Source organism: Pelecanus crispus, chromosome 3, assembly GCF_030463565.1.
Source record: "Pelecanus crispus isolate bPelCri1 chromosome 3, bPelCri1.pri, whole genome shotgun sequence".
NCBI classification, from domain to species: Eukaryota; Metazoa; Chordata; class Aves; order Pelecaniformes; family Pelecanidae; genus Pelecanus; species Pelecanus crispus.
In genome coordinates, this window is record NC_134645.1 from 19,057,097 (window position 1) to 19,080,453 (window position 23,357).

At 41.0% G+C, this 23,357-nt stretch overlaps 1 protein-coding gene across 1 annotated transcript in view; it reads right to left on the minus strand.

Annotated features, from left to right (window-relative positions):
- The window catches only part of PCNX2 (pecanex 2), a 164,026-nt gene that overhangs the window by 138,981 nt on the left and 1,688 nt on the right, over positions 1-23,357 (minus strand). Inside the window, exons 2-8 of the mRNA XM_075707554.1 lie at positions 18,486-18,691; positions 15,763-15,880; positions 13,473-13,509; positions 11,302-12,591; positions 2,691-2,838; positions 2,377-2,522; positions 488-581 (exon numbers count right to left, since the gene is read on the minus strand). Coding sequence (XP_075563669.1) covers positions 488-581; positions 2,377-2,522; positions 2,691-2,838; positions 11,302-12,591; positions 13,473-13,509; positions 15,763-15,880; positions 18,486-18,691 — 2,039 coding nt within the window. The remainder of the gene's footprint in view (positions 1-487; positions 582-2,376; positions 2,523-2,690; positions 2,839-11,301; positions 12,592-13,472; positions 13,510-15,762; positions 15,881-18,485; positions 18,692-23,357) is intronic.

The window sequence follows — 23,357 nt, forward strand, 5'->3', positions numbered from 1 at the left end:
ATTGTTCAGATACCTTTTCAGAGTGGCAAACTATCATTAGAGATTTCATGCAAGGTGAAAGGCTCTGCTGATAGAATCCACAGGAAGCAGTGTCACTGGCTGATACTGACACAGCACTAAAACTCTACAAAGGACCCAACAGTCATGGGAAGTGAGCAAGACATGGTTGAGAGAATAGCTGGTAACAGTTCCACTTATTTTTATTTACAGTTGTATTTATAATTGCCACACTTGACTTCGGCTATTCCCAGAGAGTAATGAAAGCACACTGGATAGTTCTCGTTTTCTTTTTCACTCTTCCTTATCAATATTCTTACAAAGCAGTCACTGTTTTAGCACAAAACAAGAAATGCATGCCTTGACATCTCTAGAAGAGGTTAGCACATTTATTCCCCAGTACTCCTCTTCATATGCATCTTTCACAGATATAATCAGTTTCATAGCCAATGAAAACTTTTAATGTTTCTAAAAATAAGGGCTTACTTACTGAGCATTTGAAATACAATCACAGTTTGATAGCTGATGTCGAAAATGTCCTTCCTTCTGACAGCCAGCCTTTAAATAACAGGATCTAATTTCCCCTTTAGAAAATACAGAGGAAAAAAATCAGTTCGGTGATACGATCATTTGTTTTATATACAAATTTTATAAAAAAATACATTTTAGGTCAGGCACATTTATAAATACAGCTTTCAGTCTGTGCACTAGGCTTATTTTAGACTTCAGAAAGCAAATTAACATTTGAACAACTAAAAACCTGAGACAAATCAAAACACAGAAGTTACAGTGAAAATTTAAAAGGTATGTAAAGTAAATGCAAAGCCCATCTATCAATACAAGTTCACTGTAAAATGTGAAATCATCAGATTTTTTTCTTTCAATTCACAAAGGTGAGGTCAGGAGGTACAAAGCAGAGGAAAATTCTGCTAAAAGTGTAGCCAGTGCTACTCCCTCCTTGCATATGCAGCAAAAAGTGAAGGGTCACTGCTCATTGACCCAGAGGTCATGCCATCTGCCTGACTGGCAGCTGCTGCTCTTAGCCCCACAGCAAACCAGGAGCTGCAGGGCTGCAAGCAGGGCCAGGAGGAACTGGTAGAAAACCAAAGCACCTCTGGGGTCAGAAACCCAGCTACCACGAGCACTCATTCCACACTGGTTTTGAAGGCAGCTGTCCTGGTTTCGGCTGGGATAGAGTTAATTTTCTTCCTAGTAGCAGGCACAGTGCTGTGTTTTGGATTTAGTAGGAGAAGAACGTTGATAACACACTGATGTTTTCAGTTGTTGCTAAGTACTGCTCATGCTAGTCAAGGACTTTTCAGCTTCCCATGCTCTGCCAGGTGCACAAGAAACTGGGAGGGGGCACAGCCAGAATAGGTGATCCAAACTGACCAAAGGGCTATTCCATACCATATGACATCATGCTCAGTATAGAAACTGGGGGGGGTTGGCCGGGGAGCAGCGATCACTGCTCGGGAACTGTCTGGGTATCGGTCGGCGGGTGGTGAGCAATTGCATTGTGCATCACTTGCTTTGTATATTATTATTACTATTATCATTATTATATTATTATTATTATCATTTTACCTTATTTCAATTATTAAACTGTTCTTATCTCAACCCAGGAGTGGTTTGTTTTCACTCTTACTCCTCCGATTCTTTTCCCCATCCCATCGGGGTAGGGGGAGTGAGCGAGCAGCTGCATGGTGCTTAGTTGCTGGCTGTGGCTAAACCACGACAGCAGCTTTAAGGGAAACACAGCTTTTGGGACAGCTGCCTTTCAGAGGTATGGGTCAATACCTCACAGAGCACTACAGAGAGTTCAAACAAACCACCACCAAGTATATTACAGCTTCAGCCTCTAGGAATAGCTGCAGAGAGCAGCAGCATACCAAGCACAGGCATAGGGCAAGACTAGCTTGCTCATTCTCTTGAAAGGGATAGTAGACCACAACTCAGAGCGAGAGCAACCACCACATTATCAGAGGGAGTTCAGTCTGAGCCAGTTGAAGAACAAAACAGTAAAAAGGAGGAACGTTTTGCCAGGCCAGTGCAAAACTCTTCATGAGACAGAAAGTCCCAGGGGTTCTTCTATACAAAGACAGAATTAGTCTTCTGGCCTAGCCAGCAGTTTTTGAGGATGATGTTTGGAAGATAAGCTTCATGCACTGTGTAAGCCTCAAGCCTGTGATGGTCGCTGGTAGATTTTGAAAACTCTAGTTATTGCTGATCCGACTTTAAATTACCAAGCCCTTTTCTTTCATGCACACAGAAAAACATGCGATCGGTAACAGACAAGAGAAATATCCTTCCAGGGCATCTAAAGTTTCTTTAGAAATTTCCTCACACATTGTAATTATGCCAATTACAGAAACTCACCATTTTCATCTATGAACACGTGCATTGCATCCACGGATAGCTCATCTTGCACAGACGCCTCAGGTCCACTTATTACTTGCAAGACAGAACTGTCTTGCTGAGAAGTTACCCGGTAGATTATCTGCCTTTGCCTGTTGCCCTGGTAACTTGACACAAAAATGTTTCAAAACTACTATGAGGAACTTTTTTCTTGTTCTCAATAAAACAAAAAGAAAGAGAGGTTAATTAAAAGTTTATGTCATTTCTACTCAGTGAAACAAAACAGCTTACATCATATCTTTGAAGTACAAAATTGTAAAGTAAACTGGCCTTACAGTGCTGCAAATTTGGCAGACTCTGGTAGCCCCGGACTAGTACTAGCACGATCTTGGCTTTGTACGTCTGATCTTTCCTGTTTAGGAAGTTGCTCACAGTGCTTTTCTGTTCCCACCATTTCTTCTTTTCTCTCCGTCATCTGGCTATCTGGAAAACAGGGCAGTGAAGTGGAGCCACTCTCCGTAGATGACTGTCAAGAGTTTCATTCATTAACTACTGAACGAGAGCATCTAAAAGAGAAAAGCTAAAACACTGCAGTAATTATTAGTTTTATGGAAAACATTAAAATTACTTAAAACATTTACCATCACAGAAATCTGGATGAGGAGGTACTCCGACTCAAGGAGGCTGCGTGAATGGGTTGTTTCAAGAACAGGCCATGTGAAGCAAAGGACAAACGAGAGAGAATTTCTGCTTTGCTTCTCCTATTATTTCAGCAGGAAGCAAACCGTCCCTAACCTAGAATGGTAAGAGGCTGCTTCCCTGGGGGCCGTAATTTGTTCCCAAGCTGTGTCTACTGGCAGCAGAAAAGCAGAAGCACTGGCCCATTCCCCTTTTACAAAAGGGAAAGCAGCACCTTCAAAAGAAACAGAGCTCTTGGATGGGAAAGCAGGTAGCTGCCTAATCCCTCTTCCCCACTGGCCACACATCTGATGCAGGACAAAGGACAAACTGGCTAAACAATTTCACAGTAGATTTTCCTATGCTTGGAAAATACAGAACTATAGATTTTAAAATATACATGATGGACCTGTCCGATTTCTACTACTCTGAATACCAATTTGAATACCAATTATATTTATATTACCTCTCTATATGTCATTTACTTACATATATGTGTACAACTTTCAAGCAATAGCCTCCTTTAGTTACTAAAATTCACTCTGAATAGTGAAACATTGTGCAACCCTGCTTTGACTGTAAACTAAAGAAAATTAGCTGTTAGGATTTTAAAGTGAAACTAAGACAGTGATTTCATCACCATCATGTGCAGTCACACAGTTAAATGCTTTAAATGAAGAAAAAAAAAAGTTTTTTGTGGTGCTTGTTGGAGATGCTTCAGTGAGTCCTGCAGCTTCTTGCACTAAGCAAGGTGTACTGAGATGTACTTACCCAGACTTCTTGCAATACCTGCTGTTTAAACACCTTAGAAATTTAATCAAGAAAAAAACACAGAAATATGCCCCACAAAAAAATCCATTTGTTAAACCCTATTTCCTACCAACAGAATTACCATCCTAACCTGCAAGAGTCACCAGTCAAGAAATAGCAGTGTCATAGCTAAGATGGTCTAAGGATAAAACAGATTCAAGGCCTGTAGAGAGATGTAATATCTTTATTAGGCCAACTGATATAACTGAAAAAAGCAAACAAGCTTTTGTATATGCAGACCTTTCAGATCATGTCTTTTTTTCCTCCAGCCATATCAACTGATCTAATAACATATTACTTCTACAAACAAAACTACCTCCAGGAGTTAAGACATCTCTACACCAGTCTCAATTCACAGGCCACACCCCTCTAATAACGTAAAGCCTCAGACACTCACACATAACCACTTCTCACTGCAGACACTTCACGCTTACTTTTGCGGGGGGATCCAAGAGCATAAGGACAACTAGAATTGTACCACCACATCTTGTCCCAGCAGGTCTCAGCCCTTAATGTGAAGCACAAGCAGCACCAAGCCTGAAGAATCTCACTAAGGGCCCCAGACACTCACCAGCCAGGGTACCAGAAGCAAGAGGGAATGAGCAGCAGAGATAAAGGCACTGTGTAACTCTTGCTTGGAACAGCAGCATTCCTTCAGCTTCCACAAGGAAGAAAGAGAAGAATCTCACTACAACACTGCCAACGTTCTGTCTCCTGCTCTCCTTCTGTAGCACACGACGACCCAGGATCCTGACTTCTTGTGCAATAAATACAATGACCAGAAGTTTGGTTTAGGGAAGTCTTTTGTACCTGTTGTGCATGGAGACAAAATTCTTTTTTCCTTTTTTTTCCTTTCCTAATTAAAGATTTCCTAATTTTTTTTCCTTTCCTAATTAAAGATTTAAACTCCTTCTTAAGCTGAAACTGTGCCTTATTTAACTGCGGCATTACTGAAGCATCCCCTTAATGATCTAACTGTACCTGAGGGAGGTGACGGAGCCATAGATACCTAATCGAAATCACCTTCCTAAAGGCTTGGGCTGTTCAAGATGTACGAATAATTGATACAGATCAGAAACTGTGGTTTTAATAATCTAATTGGTCCCATATTGCCCAAAACTAGCTCTAGGGCTGGAACAATTAAAAAGATTTTTTAATTTGATCATCTAGTGGTTTTAGAAAATGCCTCTCTCTTTTCCATTCCAAACCACAAGCCTTGCAGACTTCTTTTCCCTGCAGTGGTAGAGAGTCATAATAATAAAAACATAAACTTACTGCTTCTTACAGATTTTATACGCCAATCAGACAACACCGTGGTGATGAGTACTTCCAGCACTGGAAAGGTGAGCCATGATGGGTTTGTGACTGGTTTTCATGATTATTACTCATTTTCTTCTGAGCAACTTAACACCTTCAGTATTTAAATGGAGATAGAGGTGTCTAGACTAGGAGTGTTCTGCCAGGGTATGTAATCAGCTCCACATCACCAAACGCTCCTTGCATGGAAATTGTGCTGGCAAAGCTCCAGTTACTAGGAAAAACCATCTCCAAGAGCAAGAGAAGAGTAAAAAGCACAACATGGCAGCGTACCTGCACCTTCCCTGCAGCCTCCTACCAGAGTCATCTACCCCGAGCCACCACTCCATGTGTCTCTGGTATACGCATGGCTGGGCTCACAGAGCCCCAAGCTCAGACCCAGGCAAAACAAGTAACTTCATAATTTATCTGAAATTATATGCTACATGACTCATGTGAGGCATAACTATCAGGATTCATGGCTAAGTCAGGCTTGGTAATGGGTGATTCAGAAGATTCCTGCACAAAAAAACCCAAGTTTTGGTCTGTACACCATTTTCATATTTTGGCTGAGCACAAATGCCGTTGCACTACCAAAATTTCCTTTGCCATGTAACTTTTTCATTTGTGGAACAGATTTTAGGTATCCCAAATCATCTTTGTAGACAAACCTTTGGTCCACACTGGGAGGAGGCTGACAACAGTTAAAATGGAGCAGCCTTTGTAAATATAATAATAATCATGATAACCAACTGTCAGTGTGTCTCAACTTTAAAGTTGCCTCATTATTAGGTAATTAGAATGGTATTTTATTGCTCTGTAACTTTTCTCAAAAATATTTTTACTATTTTGTGCCCTCTCTCTAGAGTGTCCCAGACACCTTTTACTTGTATATCCCTACCCCAATCTCCCAACTCACTCCTGTAAGTTAAAATGCCACTGTTATCATAATTTCAAATGCCATCTGGTTTGAAATCTGGTCAAGCAGAATTAAGCTAATTAAGCCTGAGTCTCTTCTGTTCATTAATTGCTCTGCTACAGAACTTACTTCCTTCCACAAGACTACAGTCCAAAATAGAAAGTTTCACTTTAAAATATATTTGTTGCCCATCCAGCCACAGAGATAATTGATTTCAAACTGCTCTATGCTCTTGTTAGCACGAGCATGAAACAAAACCTCTGTGAATTGTCAACTGTCCCATTCACATCTCTGGAGAATATATCCTAAGGACATTCCCAAGCCTTTCTTCACCAACTTTAGCAGAAACATCTATCTTGTGTACTTTATTCTCAACCCAAGTTTGCCTATTATGCCACAAAAACATTAAAAGAAAAATCTGACATTAAAGCTGGTCACCCACCAAACAATGGGAGTGTGCAGGGAACCTGACACAGTCTAAGAATTGCTAAAAAAATTCAACATGGGCATTGAAGAAGCACCTGGGATCTTCCATTAATCAGGATTACCACATTAAATCCTGAGACAATAGGAAAAACTAACGATACTCACTGTACCTATTACAGGACAGGGAGCCTTAAGCACAGAAGTGACTTGCTCAAAACAATTTCCTAGGCCAGCAGCAGAGCTGGGAATAAAATCAAGGTTTTTGAGGTCTGAGGTAAGCAGTCTAATCATTATACCTAACAACTATGCCAGAATACAGACCTCTGAAATAACCTCATTGTTTCTTTACAGGTGTCAGCCTTGTCATCAAACATACTATTACCTCTCCGATTTAAAGACTAAAACTTTAAAATCTCAACCTGTCAAAGCTTACATGTCAGGTATCAGATTTAGAAAACTGACTTCTGTACCCCATTTCCTCCCCATCCAAAGAGGGGCATCAAATGCCACATGGTCCCTCACTGGCATGAGGGTCAGGGATGGCACGCAGCTGCCCTGAGAGAAGAGCCAGCACCTGGTAGGGCTTTGTGTCCTAGGTGCTACCTGCCTGCCAGCAAACTCCCCTGCTGTTGCCTCCCACCAGGGCTGTCATTTGGGCTGGTGACTCAATGCACAAGATCCCTCCTGCCCATGATTATATGGCAGGCGATAGCCCTCTTTCAGGGAATGCAGGGGGAAGAAAACCTGAGGAGTCTAAAAATACCCACAGGAGTATGTTTCAGTTTTTTATAGGAGAAGGGTAATTGCTTGGGATCCAGAAGAACTCACTTGAGGTTGTGGTTTGTGCACTGCCCAGAATGATGAGTACCTTTTCTAAAAAGAGCCTGCAAAACATCTAAATTCAGGCCACGCAGTCCTGGTTTAGGTTCTCCTGTGCTGGTCCCCACCACTCCCATGGTGGGCTTTGCTCCCTGGATAACACTGCCTGTCCTAGATTACAAGCCAGCTGTGCCAGAGGGGACATACATGAGTTTTTGCCCTGCATATGTCTGATACACAGCTGCTCTTACTCAGCTCCAGACATGTCAGAGAGACCCAAAGCAGCCAATAAATCCAGCTTCCCTTACGCTTCTCAGACCGAAGACAATTTGCAGTTGCCCTCCAACAGGCTTTCAATTATGTGGGTGGTGCAAGTTTGATTCAAAACTCAAAGGACACTGGCCTGACAGTCATTTTTAGCAACAGTGTCAGTGGTACTTTCTCACGATCTAGAAGAGGTGGGGTGGCAACAGAACAGCTCTTAGCAGCTTTTTTTTTTACGTCCCGTATTTTAACACATTAAATCTGGCATCCTTGGTAGCGTAAAGCAAGGCTTTAATTTTCTTGTACTGCATTTTACTGAGCTGTCTACTGGCAAAGGCTTACGTGGTCAGGACGATCTCTCTTCTTTTTCCACTCACAAGTACTGTGAGGGAGCACCCGTAACAAAGACCCATCCATGACATTCACTCACTTGCAAGACTGTTCAGTGAGCACATTTCCTCGCCTTCTCCAAATTATGCACAATGTCATCTTTCTTGCACACAGTTCTGAATATCCAGCTTTCCAGGAATCTGCCAAGTTTCTCACATTGCCTAATAAACACCTTTATGGGGTGCATTTCATGCTCATTTTGACCAGGCATCTATTATAGCTTTGCCCAATTAGGTGGTTTACAAGGTTAAAAGAACAAAAAACAAAACAAAACCAACCTCCTCCCTCAAAACAACTGGTGCATAGCTTGACTTGCTCTGTATTCCCCACCCCCCCCATCCCACACATTGTTTTTTTTGAACAACCACTTTAATGTGGGAATAATGTTTATTCACATCTGTTCTAAGATGCTATTTTGTTAAAGCATATTTGTAATTGTGAGGCTGTAAACAGATTAGAGGCTTTCTCATTCCTAAAATCCAGTCCTATGGTGGGGAAGCTGCCAGTAATGACAGTAATTTATTTTAGCAAACAGCACGTTCTGACCAGGCTAGAAAACAAAGCCTACTTGCTCTTAAAAATAACTGCCTTTGAACTACCTCTCCCTAGCTTAAAGAGTTCTGATTGAATCTCCTTTTTCCCACAGCGCCGGTCCGAGGTGCAGGAGACACCTTGCAGCGACAGGAGCCACTGCCACCATCCCTGTTCCTGCAGGGCACCCCTCTTCGCCACCCCGCTCCTTTCCCAGGGTGACACTTGCTGGGCCCATGAGAGAAACAAGCAGAGCCGCTTAATTATACATGTATGCAGCTCAACTTCACCATCTCACAAATATACAGACTTAAGAAAATAGGAAAGTAGGAAATTCAGTCCAGGTTGCTTTAAGTAACAGCTTGGTTTGAGGGAAGAGAGAAATCCTACTGCCTCCTCAGGATCTTGAATTCCATTAAGAATCTCATTTGCCAGATCTAAAGCACAACAACTACACACACATTAATCAAGTTTCAGTTTGTTGGGGCTTTTTGTCACTGTGGAATCTATGAGTCTGATTTATTCTGATGACCCATTGCTTTCTTTTATGCAGCAATCTTCCCTACTCATATTATCCGAGGGTACATGACTGAAAGCGCTTTGCAGATTAGCTGCACTTCTTTTTTTCAAAACTTACCTCTGAAACTTTTATCTCTTCTCTTTTCCAGCTAAGTGACATCACACAGAAGTCAAATTCTTTTGTAAATACGTCTTTTTATGGTTGAGGAGTAGCAAGGATCGCAAACTGCTTTCCATGACCCTCGTTTTGTTGCGTGCTGTTGCACAAGGAGGCGACCCTGCACCCGACCCCCTGCACTCCAGGGACCCAGAGGGGCTCTCTGGGCTCGACAGTGGATCAGCTGAGCAGGTTCCGGTGAAAAGCAGGGCTTGCTCAGCATGCGTCTTAGGAAACCAGGGAGTATGGATGGGAGCCAGCCGGGCAGGCTGATAAACTCGATAGAGCAGAAACTGCTTTGCAGAACAAACAGTCTGAGAAGGTGGGAGAGATGGGTGAGATAGACCAGAAGAGAGGCACCAGGCCTAGGAGGTGCAAAATTTGACTAGGGAATGGAGAGGCAGGTAAGTACCCAAGAAGTGAATGCAAGCTGTGGGGAGGCAACAGCTTTAGGCAAGCTCAAGAGAGTGGAAAAGGCTGGAAAAGCAGCAGCGCGGACTGCTAGGAAGAACAGAGGGAAAGATGAGAAACAAGCAGTATGAAGAGGAAGGCAAATAAGGAGGTCGCACAGGAGGGACGTGGAGTGACTAAACCAAGGAGGGAGGAAAAGGGGAAGAGAAGACACAGATTAGAAATATAAAGTGGAAGGAAAAAAGGACACAAGGGAAAGATGGAATGAGATATGCTAATATAATTGATAGGACAGATAAAGGAAAGAGTTAGGAAAGGCAGAGTGAAACATAAACATGTAGATGACACATTGAGAATATAAAACTACCTACTTAATTTTTTTTAAAACAAGATAAAAGTATGAATTTCACATTTGTTTTTAAAAAAGCTGACAAACTTTGAAAACAGCTGTGCATTTTTCACTTAATGGAAGGTTCTTGTGGGAAGAAGCAGGGGAAGCAGAGACTTCCTAGAGCCTGTTTATGGACAGGGATATTGTTGCAAAACAGGAGCACCAAGCTGTTCTGCTGAGTGCCATTAAGTTTCTTACCTTCCATGCAAAATAGGTATTGAGACTGCATCTTCTTAGGCTCTTAGAACAGTTTATTATAGGATCTAAGGTAAACCAAACATTTTGGAAAAGGGGAAGATAAGGGTTGTCTTATTTCACTTTGGCCCAGATCTTCTAAACCGATTGCACCAACCACTTGGCAAGTACCCTGAGATTGCACCTGCCTTCACTGCACTGTAACTCACATCCTCACAAAACAGTCCTGCCAGTTTTGCCTACAGAGCTGCAAAAGACACTACAAACAATACTCCTTCCTAACAGAAAGGGGTCACAGAGTTAGGTGACAGTAATGAGAATGCTGATTAGAACCAGATATTTCTATGTAAGAGCTATAAATTGGATTGCATATAGGTTTTTAAAATTAGCTGATTGAGATTTTTGTTTTAAATGAAAGCCCTTGTGATTAAATGGGAACTTGCATGGGAAGAAACCATTTTTCATTAAAATACTGGAGGGCTTTCATTGAAAACAACTACCAAACTTTCCTCCTTAAAACCCAAATATTTTAGTTTTGAGCAACTAAAAATCAAAACTCTTACCTATTGAGAACACATACATAATTTTTTTCATTTTTTTAAATTCTAAACCAACCCACAACTGGGCAGGAAGTTTAGGAATATGTGTGTGTGTGTGTGCGCGCACACGTGTTAGCTAAAAGTTGAACCATCACCAGTGACAATTCCAGCTTTCTACATACTTACAGGCACACACAGACAACTCTTCAACATGCACCTGGTAAGATGGGCAAGGGCAGGTGTAATGCTATTAGCTATACATGTTTTTGTAAGATCTTTTTGGTATTCTAATAATACAGGCCTGCCACATGCATGCTATTCTAGTACAGAATACTGGATACATACCGGATACCTACTGAGGTTAGCATTAGGTTTTCGAAAGGAAAAGAATATAAAAACATTCAAAGAACTGCAGCTGACACTATCACACTTTCACTAAATCCCCTTGTCCGACCATGCCCAGCTGTTCCTTGGCTGTATTAGCAAAACCAGTTCTCCTCTGGGAATTTGCCCTACTGCAGATCTCAGGCTAAGCTGCTATAAATAATGTAACTGGTCACAATTTCTTTATTCCAAGAGAGTTGTAAACCATGCACCATACCTCCAACAAGCCCATTTTCCTTCGTTGTCTCCATTTTGACAGTGGATTGATTAGATGCCTTCATCTTTGAGGTATTAATGGATTCCAGGAGGGAGACAAACTCTAGAAAGTTAGATTCGTTGGGCACCTGTCCCTCTTTAGCTTCTAGATCTGATTTAGAAGTTGGTAAGGTCTTTTCTTTGTCAGATACCTCCATGAAATTCTTACTTAAAAGCACATCTGTCCCACTGTCTACACTCAGCACCCGCATATGTCTCTTTTCATGAGCAGTTCTACAGGACTGCGGGTCTAGGTTCTGCAGGTCTTCCTTAGAAGTTAAATCCACGGTCTGCACATTTTCAGAAGCATTATCCTGATTTGGATCTGAACAAGTGTTAGTTTCTAAAGGAGTATTTGCTGGATTGCTGTGTTCCTTCACTGCATCACCCGATTCATAGCCAGAGCAGTGGTTGGACAACAGCTCTGCCTTTAAAATTTCTGGAGTTCTTTCACTTTCACTAACTTCTGGGCAAGCCTTACCTTTACTGTCATCAGACAAGTCAAAAGTGATAACGGGGATTCTGAGCTGTTCATTAGTTTGCCGACTTGGCCAACCTGCTGTAACTACACCAGACTCAAGGGCTGAGCTCGTTCTCTCAGTTCCCAGAGCCTTTAAGTGGACAGAGCCTGCTAGGTCACTGAGGGTGGTGTTTGGTGTAGTACTCATTGTGATGACAATTTTAATGGGTTCACATAGCTGGTCGCCAGGAAGAGAGTTGTCCACAACTGCAACAGCAGTCTCACTGTCTGAGCAGTCAAGGTCCTCATGGGTATCACCAGCATTGCAAGAATTTTCCACGTGCTTGGGATCTTTGGCTGCAATGGCATTGCACTGTGGGCAGTTACTGGTAAAGCCTGCCTGTGGTGATCCATCTGGCAATTTCTCTCTTTTGTAGCTTTTAGGATTACTCAAATGGTCTGAAATAACTGAATTTTCACTGTCCCATGGCTCTGAAGAAACTCCAGTCCTTAAAATATCACCTTGTGATGAAGAAATATTGGAGAAGTTTTTAGCTACATCTCTGTCCACAAGAATATCTTGGGATCCATGCTGTCCACATGGCCGTCCATTCCCTCCTTTTTCATTTATTCCATTACCAGACAGTGTTTCCATAGCAGCTGGTTTCGTCACTATTGCTGATGTGGTGGCACCTGAACCGGAGGCTGTAGAAACAGGTAATGTATCTGCTTTGATACAGGGTGAGGTAGATGAAACGGGTGGTGCAGCCTGGTCTTCTAATACCATAACTCCTAATAAAAAAAACATATGGGAGTTAGGTCTCATGAACATGAACACTGTGCATTATTGAAGTATGATCTTTAGCTAGAAAAATCTGATCCAGAGCAGAGCAAAGGAAGCACAGATGACATAGCCGATTAAAACAGTTCCTAAGCAAGGATCTTTTTTGTTAGCTACATGTGAAATACTATAAAAGCAAGCTGGAATCTTTCCAGGTCAAGACAGGTAATGCAGGATATCTATTTAATTGAAATAGTCGAAATAGCCCAAGAAACAGCTAATATCAAAACTAAAATGTTTTACAGAATTATCTCCACTTAGGGAGAGATGAAAGAACGAATAAGCCAGTGCGGCAGAAGTTTGTTACATCACTGTGCAACTCCTAAATGGTCCCATAGGATATGGCAATCAACCTTAACAAAAAGGAGATAAACTGAAATATATTGAGGCACCTCAAGCACTGGATCCGTAGGCCAAGCAAGCTGTGGCAGCGTATACACTACCAAGCTAAAGGTCAACAATCACAACAGGAGTCTACAGTCAGACGTTTAAGGGCTTTAAGATGCGATCCGAGTGTTGGCTTCCTGGTTTAATGCTTTTCAGAGGCACAGAGCTTCCCAAGAATGTGGAGGGAAGGCTCTTTCATCTCCCAATGTCAAAATGGGGAGAGCTACTTGCGTTCTCACCAAAAGGCTGCAAACCAAACAGCTTGGCTGACAGCTGAGAAATCTTAGTCTGTTAGAATTCCCTTGAGATTTTGTTCTCTTGAGCTTTTTCATTCAGCTCCTTAACATGAGGCACAACAGAACCTGCCATGGAGTCCCCTCTGCCACTTTTTTTTTTTGTGGCCAGCAATGATTAAACAACAGTTTAAATAAAGCCTTTGAGATACCTCTGAGATCTTCAATAGTTTCCCGTGTTGGCAGCTCCTACAAACAAATAGAAACAAATAAAAAGAAACATAGACAATTATCATGGGCATTTATTAAATTCTCTTGGAAAAAGCATCTATCAGTGCAATAGCTATCTAATCAAAGGTTAATTACAGCATTGACAAGTTGCTTAACATCACTGAAATTTGGACATGTACCTTGCACAAAATGCAAGGGGTGGGTGAGGGAGATGGTTACAGAACAGTCATGCTCCAAATTGCATCACTGCAATTGTGTGTGATGCTTGGGGAGGGAGGAACAAAAATCTAAGATTTTTTTTTTAAAAAAAACATTTTGCGGTGCCTAATCCAAACTTTTTTTTTTTTAAATCATTAAGGAATAGAATGTGTTCATCTGTTCCACTTTTCCAGCTATGTGTTTCCAAAGTACTAAAATGAAAAGTTTGGCCTCCAGTACTTTGTAACAATTTCTCAAAGGAAACCTGGAGGACAGAGCCATTAAATCATCATAGAATAATTTAGATTGCAAGGAAGCTTTGGAGGTAATTTAGTCCAAATCCTCTCCTCCATATACACACACTCAAAGCAGGTTCAGTTAGAGCAGGCTGCTCAGGGCCACCTCCAGCAGAGCTTTGAATATCTCCAAAGATGGAGATTTCACAACCTCTCTGGACAACCTCTTCCAGTATTTGACCACCCTCTTGGGTGGGTGGGAGGCAACACACCAAAAAACCACCCAACCCCCCCAAAAAAAACCCAACACAAAACCCCTTTAAATCCCATTGATATAATTGTAGTTTCCCATGGCTACAAGTTGCAGCCACTGTCTCTTATCCTGTCACTGGGCACCTCTGAGTGTGCTCAGTCTTCTCTATATCCTTCCATAGGAAGCTGAAGACAGCAGTAAGCTCTTCTAGTCTTACAAAAGATTTTATCCTTACAAAGGCTAAAACATCCTATCTGCCTGTCCTCATACATCATGTACCTCATTCCTCAATCCCCTTGGTGGTCTCTACTAGACTCTCATCAGCAGGTCAATGTCTGTGGGAACTTACTGGGGAGCTCAAAACTAAACACAATACTCCAGAGGAAATCTTCAAGAGTCTAAATTCAACAGCCTAAGTGCACAACTAGAAAAAAAGTTATTGGCAAAAATTAATGTGGCTCTCTTCTGCTGACAGGCACCAAAACCAAGACGAAATAATTACTATCTCCTAAAATTTCATAGTGGTATCCTGGCAGCAAGAACAGGAGACTAGGTTTGACAAGACCCAACCTACGTATTTAGGAGTGGAAGACTTGGACAAGATCCCAAGAAGAAATGGGTTTGCAGAATGGACAAATACCAGAATACCAGGGACTAGGACAGAAACAAGGTGAAAAATATTTTACCTCAAAGGAGAACTATTGTCTGTGAATCATACAGATGCTACAAAAAGGTAAAAACACTCCAGGAAATGAGGAAATACTTCTGATTCAGACCGGGATTTGAACAGTTTGCAGTAAATAGGGACATGGGGTGGGGGTGGAGGGATATGAAGACAGAATGAAGTATCAAATAGCTACTTATTCCGAGATCACTAACCATTCTCTGCACTGACTGAGGCAGGAGTCCTGTAGAAAAAAATAGCATGGGATCACATAATTAAAGATTTTATCACAGTATACATGGGGAATAGCTTAAGATTACACAGACAGCGTTCATTCTGTTTCTTAATTTTTGGATACCTAACTCTTCAACCTTCTTGAATTAGAAAGCATGGCCAATGGCATGGAATGCATATACATGTATTTTTATCCTCATGTAGACATCTCCTGGATTTAAATAATGTTTTTTGTGCTTTGTTTAAATACTCAAGAGATGTGTTTGGTTCATTTTATAAGCGTAAGTCTAGTTACACAAAACCAAAGTATTAATGCTTCAGGAGCAGATCCCTTCTGAGGCAATGAGAGGCTGCTCTGATTGCATTAGCCTCTCCCTTCTCTCAAAGCAGCCACAAAAACTAGTTGCTCTTGGCCAGATTTACAAATGCCACTTGGTATCTGTAGAGCAGATAGACCCCTCCTAAGAAGTGCAGAATTATGTACACCAGCTTCAGCTTTGCAAACCAAACCTTTAGGACAAGGCTGACCGACAGCAGTGGTATACCTAGTCGACCCACAGAACGACCCTTCCTCCTCAGGGAAGACCTACACTTCAAGTGATCCGTACCTGGTGATACAAAACTCTGTGCGGTAAGCTGTGGACTGCACGAAGTAAAGACACTGTTACAGAAAACCACATACTAACCATTATGCCAGGTGAGTTCTGGGAGTGCAGAGCCTGTACCCTTGAACTGTCATGAATTGTTTGGGTAGAGTCATTTTGGTTGGTCTGACTGATAACATCATTATCCCTGGTGTTATTGCTGAAAAGTAAGCAAAGAAAGAATAAAGCAATGCTTCTTACAGAGGATCACAGTGAGTTTTGCGAAGAAGCTGAGGAATAACAGAATAGGAAGAAGCAGCACAGCACACTGAAGTCACAGCACATTTTTCACCTCCAATGCTAGAAGTACAGGGTTGAAAAATACTGTAACCCCTTTTTGCACCTCCTTCTTCTCCTAGACAACTTGCTAAAAATAAATAAACAAAACTCCCTCAATATAAAATGATTCCAGTGTCTTAGGAGTTAGAGCATTGCTATGAGAAATACAATGACACCTCTTCAAACTCCCTATATGTATATAATGTCCTTCAGCCTGCCTGACACACACACAGATTTATAGGCACAAAAGGCTGTTTGGGGCTTCTCATTAGACATATAACAGTCAAACTTTACTCCTTTCACAATTTTTGCTTTTTACATCCTTTGACTGCACCCTCCTGTACATATTGCTTATCTAACTGCCTGTTTATTTACAAACCTCCCATCAAACAACTATTTGAAATGCAATACATAACATGTATTAATATAATCATTAGACCACAAAATAAAGTTGTTCCTCTGGTTTTAGCCAAGGCAAACATATATCCATTACTAATTTTTTATGTTGCAGGCAACTTGTTGATCACTTCCTTTGTGGATGCATTCAACTACCCACTAACTCTTTTTACACATATTTTCTACCGGCTTTTCCATGGACATAAGCAAGTATTTTTGGACAAGGTTTACTAATGAGAACCAACACATGTTCTGTTTCTTGGGTATAATACAACAAAAATTCAGTTAAAAAAAAAATTCACACTACAGTGAAATGTCAAAAAGTATGGGTTTGGGCTTTTTTGTTTGTTTGTGAGGTTGTTTTTTTTCCCAAAAAGCTTATTTTTAAAACCCTACATCTGTATATAAGCTGTAAAATTATTTACCTGGGGGTCTCAGTCACCTTTCCACATTTTTTTTTTTTGTAGTTAGCTGGCTTCAAAAGCTTGTTCAACCAACCAGCCAACTACCAGGGCCTGTTTAAAAACTTGTCATCCACCTAGTCAAAATACTAAGTTCTTTATTTTCTGATCAAGTACTAAATAACGGACTGTTGTGCCGAGGACCTCCTAGGAGGAATAGTTACGTGATTTAACACACAAGTTCTAAGAGATTCTACCTCTACTTCTTAGCCAAAATAAAGGCAGGATAACAAAAGTTTGCATTCATTTCATTAGCTAGTGAACAGGAAAGCGCTGCGGTTCTGTTTAAATTTCAGCCAGCCTAGAACAACTGATGAGCCCCTTGAATTACTGTATCAGACATCAGTAAATAGGAAATAGCTTTGTGGGCTGGTGAGGACTAAAGAGGAATAGAGCCTGAAAGGCATCACCTAATCTAAAATAAAAACCTCGCAGGGTTAGTGACACATATAAGAGGCATTTCTCAGAAGAGTCTCGATGCAGGCAGACCTTGACACTCCCAGCAATGTCACTGCCAGGAGTATAGCACAGACGTGCATGTGTAAAGACACAGAAGACCAGTAGCATAGATGTACACAATTGTGATACTACTTAGCTTGCACAGAGCTAGCAGTAGCGACTGCAAATGCACCAAAAAAAACCCCAAGGTAAGTTCCTTATACAGAGCTCTCCGTTGCATCTTGATTGGTAGTTGTAACAAACCTACTCAGTTTAAGCTTTGTTTGGACATATCTATGCTGCCGTCACTATTGGATGTACCTTGTTTCAGCATTTTTCACATCTGTCATAATGCTTGGAAATACTTGGAGCCGCTTGCCAGCTTCATTTGTTTGTATGACTCAAGCTTGAAAAAACAGCAAGAGAGGTCTCCATTTATTCTGAAAAGTTTACAGTGGAATATTCTACACATACACAAATCTGGAAAAAGTCAGTACTAGCCTTTAGCCCAATACTATTTTTACCTTTAATACCATCTCAACCTGGAAGCAGCCTTATTGACTTTGATTGTTTCTTTGCAGCAAATACATAGTACTTGGCTTCTCAGTAGAGACGCTGCAAATACCTGCCAAACACCCCTGAAAAATAAAAGCAGTTCTAGCTTTCCTCATGAACAGGACTACAGAAGCATCATAGGCAGTCACACTAAAATGTAAGGGGGAAAAGCAACTAGGTTTGATCTGAGAGGCAAGTTACAATAAGTACCCAAAGGCGACATGAGCTCAGGCTTTTAAAGCCATGATATCAAAGTATTTTCTTTGCCAATGGGTGTGTGCCACTTCCTCCTCTCATCTTCCCAGCAGGAAGAGGAAAGAGCAAGCATTTAAGCAATAACTTCTCCCAGGTTTTCTCCAGGATCTTTTTGCACTTCCCAAACAGGTCTCTTCCTATTGCCTTCATCATGCCCAGCTGCTGCCCCACCCTCTGAACCAGGTGCAGCTCTGCCTGCTTCACCAAAAGCATGCTGCAGCCACTGAAAATACAAGCACTAAGCAGGTTTTTAGAAGTGCCATTCCTCACACAGCTGTAAGGGGTTTTCCTACAGTCAACAGGCATTTCTGCTATGCAGGACCATGGTGCAAACTCATCCATTTTACAGAATGTACCAGCAATGTCCAATGAAAACCTTACCTACGATTTGAGGGCTGAACTGTGTTTCCTTTTGGGACCTCTGCATCTTTACATTGCCTTCCATTTTTTCTTGAGATCTTTTGTTGAATTACTTCGCCTTTATCAAACATAAGGTGTAGACGGTAACTGATCACCTTTATTACTGTGAAGAACACTGTCACCGAGCTGCAGTACACAAAAACTGTAACTGCATTTGCTGGAAAAGCCTACAGAAAGAAATAATAAAGATATAATCATAACAGTTTATTTTGAGAAGATGCTACTACAATTTTTAAAGTAATTTCCAAACTCTTTACTCCTTACTGTCTATTATTTGTACCTCTACTGAGTTTTGCAACCACAAGTAGTGCATCTTCATACAGTATGCTTGAGTTCTGCTCACAAAAAAGGTCTAAGGATTTGCTCAAATTTCAAACCATTTTACAAGATTTATTCTTCTTTTGATTAACTGTGGATATTATTTATTTCTTAACAAAAATCAGTAAAATCTCACAATTGACAAACATTGTAAATCCTCTTAAAATACTACATTCCCAGGATAATGCAGCCGCAGCCTTTCCTAAACTGCGCACTTAGAAAAATACAGACACAAAATGAAACATTAGTTATCTACAAACAGGAAACCCCTTTTGAAAAATTCTGCCAACTTACCCTGCTTCTCAGTTATGATTTAACAGTAAAACACTATAGTTTGATCTCCTTTTTCTAACACTTTACAATATGTTCCCAAGTCTCTTTAGTGTTGAAGAATTTTAAATAATTAATCAGGACTAGTCAAAACAAATGAATAAAATGCATTTGGAGAGGCAGCCTCTTTGAATTCTTTTTCTAAAGTTCATAATTGTTAACTTGCAGCTGTCTGTGATCTGTTTGCTGATCTGTGATGAGCACCATATTTCTTAGTTATTAAAACTAATTACAGTTCAACTACAGTCTGTAAAGTTCTCTCACAGATATGACATACTGACAACATTTTTATATGTAAAAATACTTCCTGACAGAAAAGGGCAAATCATAAAAATGGACACTTGCCATTATAATTGAAGGGGCAAAGCCGTTATCATTAGAGTCACAGAACACCCTTATGTATTGTTGTCACGCAGTTGCAGTCTCACAATGAGTTTAATCTCTTCTCAGGTTTTTGTTTTTTAAAAGAAGCATTACTATATCCCTGCACTATTTGTAGCTGGGGCGGGGGGGGGGGGAAGGAATATTTTCAATGCTCAGGATTTGCTAAAAGCCTACTGAAGTTAATTTTTAAGAACGGTCTTTTCTTTGGGCCTAAATCTATCACTTCATGTATCAGCATTGCAGGTCAAGGAGCATTTGGATGTAAAAGATTAGAAATTTTTTCAGATTCGTAACTAAACCACACTGACCACACAGGTGAAGGCAAGGGAATGAGGCACACTTACTTCATCTCTAGAACAAGTCACCACATTTATGTTGATGTTGAAATGAGTATGTTGAATCATTTCTGTGTTATTACAAGCAAGTGGGTTGGTATTCCACCGCTGCTTTTGGCTTAGTAAGACTTCATACCTTCAAAATGTACATGTGAAAATTTTCAGGCAAATCCTTTTTTATGACTGTTCTGATTCATATGCAAAGAATCTGTTGCACAAAAGTGGAGAAACTATTTAGTATGTAGGTACTACTAATGATCCCTCATAAGAAAGACATTACTTTCTACAAGCTGAGGCTTAGTCTGTTAAGAGTACTTCATGGTACTATGTATACACCAAAAATAAGCATACCCGTCAGTTATTTAGTGAATCCGAGCCAGAAAGAGGATCTGTTTGCAAGGCCGTGCTCTCAGGGTATAAGGTTTGGTGGGTAAGGTTTGGTAAGGTGGCTAAGAATTTGCGTTTTATGACTAATGTATTTGCAAAACACAAGTTAAAAATTGCTTGGTTTCAAGAAGAACGATAGTTATCTGTAATGATTTGTTTAAAAGAGATTTGTTCACTTTCCAAGGAATCTCTTCAACTATACACTAAAAAGCACAGGCTGACTGCTCATTATTAAATACCAACTCAGAATAAGCCACTAGAAAAGAAGTGCTCTATAGGTGGTGTTCATAAAGCTTAATAAATATTATATGAATAATGTCAAGAGGACACAACAAAAATAGACTTCCAGTAGTGCAGTCTATGTATGCATAGAGCACAGTACAAGAGAGAATCAAAGGAAACTCCTAGATTCCTAAGTGGAAAAGAGTGCCAGTTTTAGCAAATGCTGAGTGTTGCATGTCCTCATCCCTGCCTTGTGACCAGACCTACCGGAGCTGCGCCCTGAGCCAGCCTGTGGTCTCCCTGCCCAAAGATATGCAGCGCTTCCCCCCATGTAAGTGCTGTGCATGCTCACAATCCCAAGCCTGCCTACATATAATAAGGCCAGCATGTCCTTGATATGCTGAATCTTGGGGCAAACTAACTAGTACAAGCCAGCAGCTTGCTCCCTGCCCACATGAGGAATTAGGAGAAAGACGAAGCTGAGAATGGAAAGCCCTTGATTTTCTGAATCAGACCTCTTGCATAAGGGTACGAGTGTCATATGACTGCAGTTGGTGTTCCCAGGTACAGATAGATGAAAGCTATCCAGTCTGCTTGAGCTAAGGAAGAATTAAGCTATAGACCACTGAGGAATTATATGATAGATTAACTTTTGATGCACTATAGTTATAATTAGCCTGGTTTCCTATGGAAACAAGGTTTCATAATCACACCATGTGTCTGTGTATTCATCATCACACCTCTCTCTATCCCCTCTGCTGAATAACTTTTTAATTCTTCGGCTACTTTCAGCTAACTTTGAGAGACTACACCCCACTGGGACAAGGTCACAGCAGCACACCTCCTGCATCAACAAGAGGAACCCACACAGCTCTCTGACCTTTTGAATGCCGCCCCAGTGACAGGAAAAGCTTCAACTGAGCTGACATCTTGTTAGAAGCTAGGGAAAAAAAAAAAATCCACAAATACAAATTCATTAGAAAGCAGGCTTCATGACATCCCACAGGTTTCTGTGGAAGCCGTAGCTCTGGCTTTCTTTGCTCTCGCCCAATTAAAAACTCAAACCATAACGTACTTTTTGTTTTCCAGTAGCTTCCGTTGTTATACCCCGCACCAGAACAGCACGGGGTCACAGGCAGAAACGCAGGCTGGCGTGTTCCAAATGTGGCCTCACTTACTACTGCAAATGCAACAGGGTTGACCCCTCCCATGCAGGGAGGGCCTTTGCTTGGGGCTTCTGCCCGCCCAGAGATTGCTCCCAGAGGAATGGCCAAACTCTTCTTCACATATCTACTGTTACTTGAGTAGCGCAGAGGTGACTGAGGTATATACTTCCTAATATGGAGGTGTGTAACCTTTGAACAGAATACCACACCTTGTAAATTGGACAGAATGATTAAAGTTGATTAGACCCAGATGTATCCCACCCGAGTACCTGAGGCTCCTAAAGCAAGACAGTGCTGCACCTGAGCCTCACAGTCTTGGCATGCTACAGAACACAAATGAGGGAACTACCAAAGAAATACGCAGTCAGCCACTAGTATCAGGCTTACTGAGGTATGAGTGGGAGATACAATATTGGAGCCAAAAACAAATATTTTGATGTTAATTTAGCTGAATTAATAACTAAGTGATGGCCATCACACAGCATAAAACATGGGAAGACAGGCAGCAAATAAAATTCCAGGGTGTACAATCAGTTGTAAGGGTGCATCCTACCACACAATAAATACAGCAAGAACACTGTAGCTTACCTCTCTTTTTGTGGAGGTCTTATGTAGCCTTACTTTTACAGGGAGATAAAAAGTGGGGTAAAGTGTGGCCAAATGGGACTGGAAGCAGCTGACACACTGCAAGTTACACTTTACCTCCAAGTAATTTACGTGCCCACAACCTTACGCTGCCATGTTGTATTTCTCCTACCACAGCATGATTTGAAGATCTAACACGTAAGAAGTAACACCCCCGTAAGTTCAAGGGCCTCCTGTCCAACAAAAGGCAGAAGAAACACTCACTAAGCCATTTTGGGGACTCACTGAAACGTGGATGAGCATTCTCTTGTGGCTTGTAAAGTAAGTACAGGCATTCCCAAAGTTGCATCTCTGCATCACTGGTGTTTCACTGGGGCTGAATTCAGCCCAGTGACTTTGTATAACAATTAGCACTATTCTCATGCACAAAACACCTGGGAACCCTCGACTGTTTGGTGAAATAAGATAATTTTAATTCTTAATCTATTGTAAGAGTTGACATGGCAAAGTTAGAAGAGATCTCATTACAATTTTGAAAGTTGATTTTACAGCAATGGTGCTCCAAACAGTGTCCAATGTACATTTTTAATTGTATATTTACTACTACAAAGGATAAATGAGAAAGAAAAGGAAAAGATGGAAACACAGATCTGCATTTTCAGGGGTGGGGAAGCTAATAATGGAACCATTAGCACCAAAGTAAGCTATGCTGACAAAGCCAGAGAATTAAATCCTCGATCCACACGACAGGAACAACTTGATACTATGAGCTTCCCGATGCTACTGTCAGCACGTCTCTGCTGAGCCAGTGTAAAAAAATCTAAAAACAGCTGGATGAGTTTTGCCATTTCATTCAAACCAAACTGTTTCAGAAAGACTTTCCAACTTTGACAAGAGTGTGATTAAGATTATCCCAAGCAAAAGAAAATTTTAAAAAGTAGTACTCTGATATGTTTTGACTTTGCCATTTTAAAAAGTGTCAGTGACTGCTTTAGCTAAATCCAAAACTATTGGTGTCAAGTGTGTAATGTAAGTATCACCCCAAACACTACTGAACATAAATAAAATTCCCCAAAGAGGTTCAAGTTTCTAAGCAGCAAGAATGT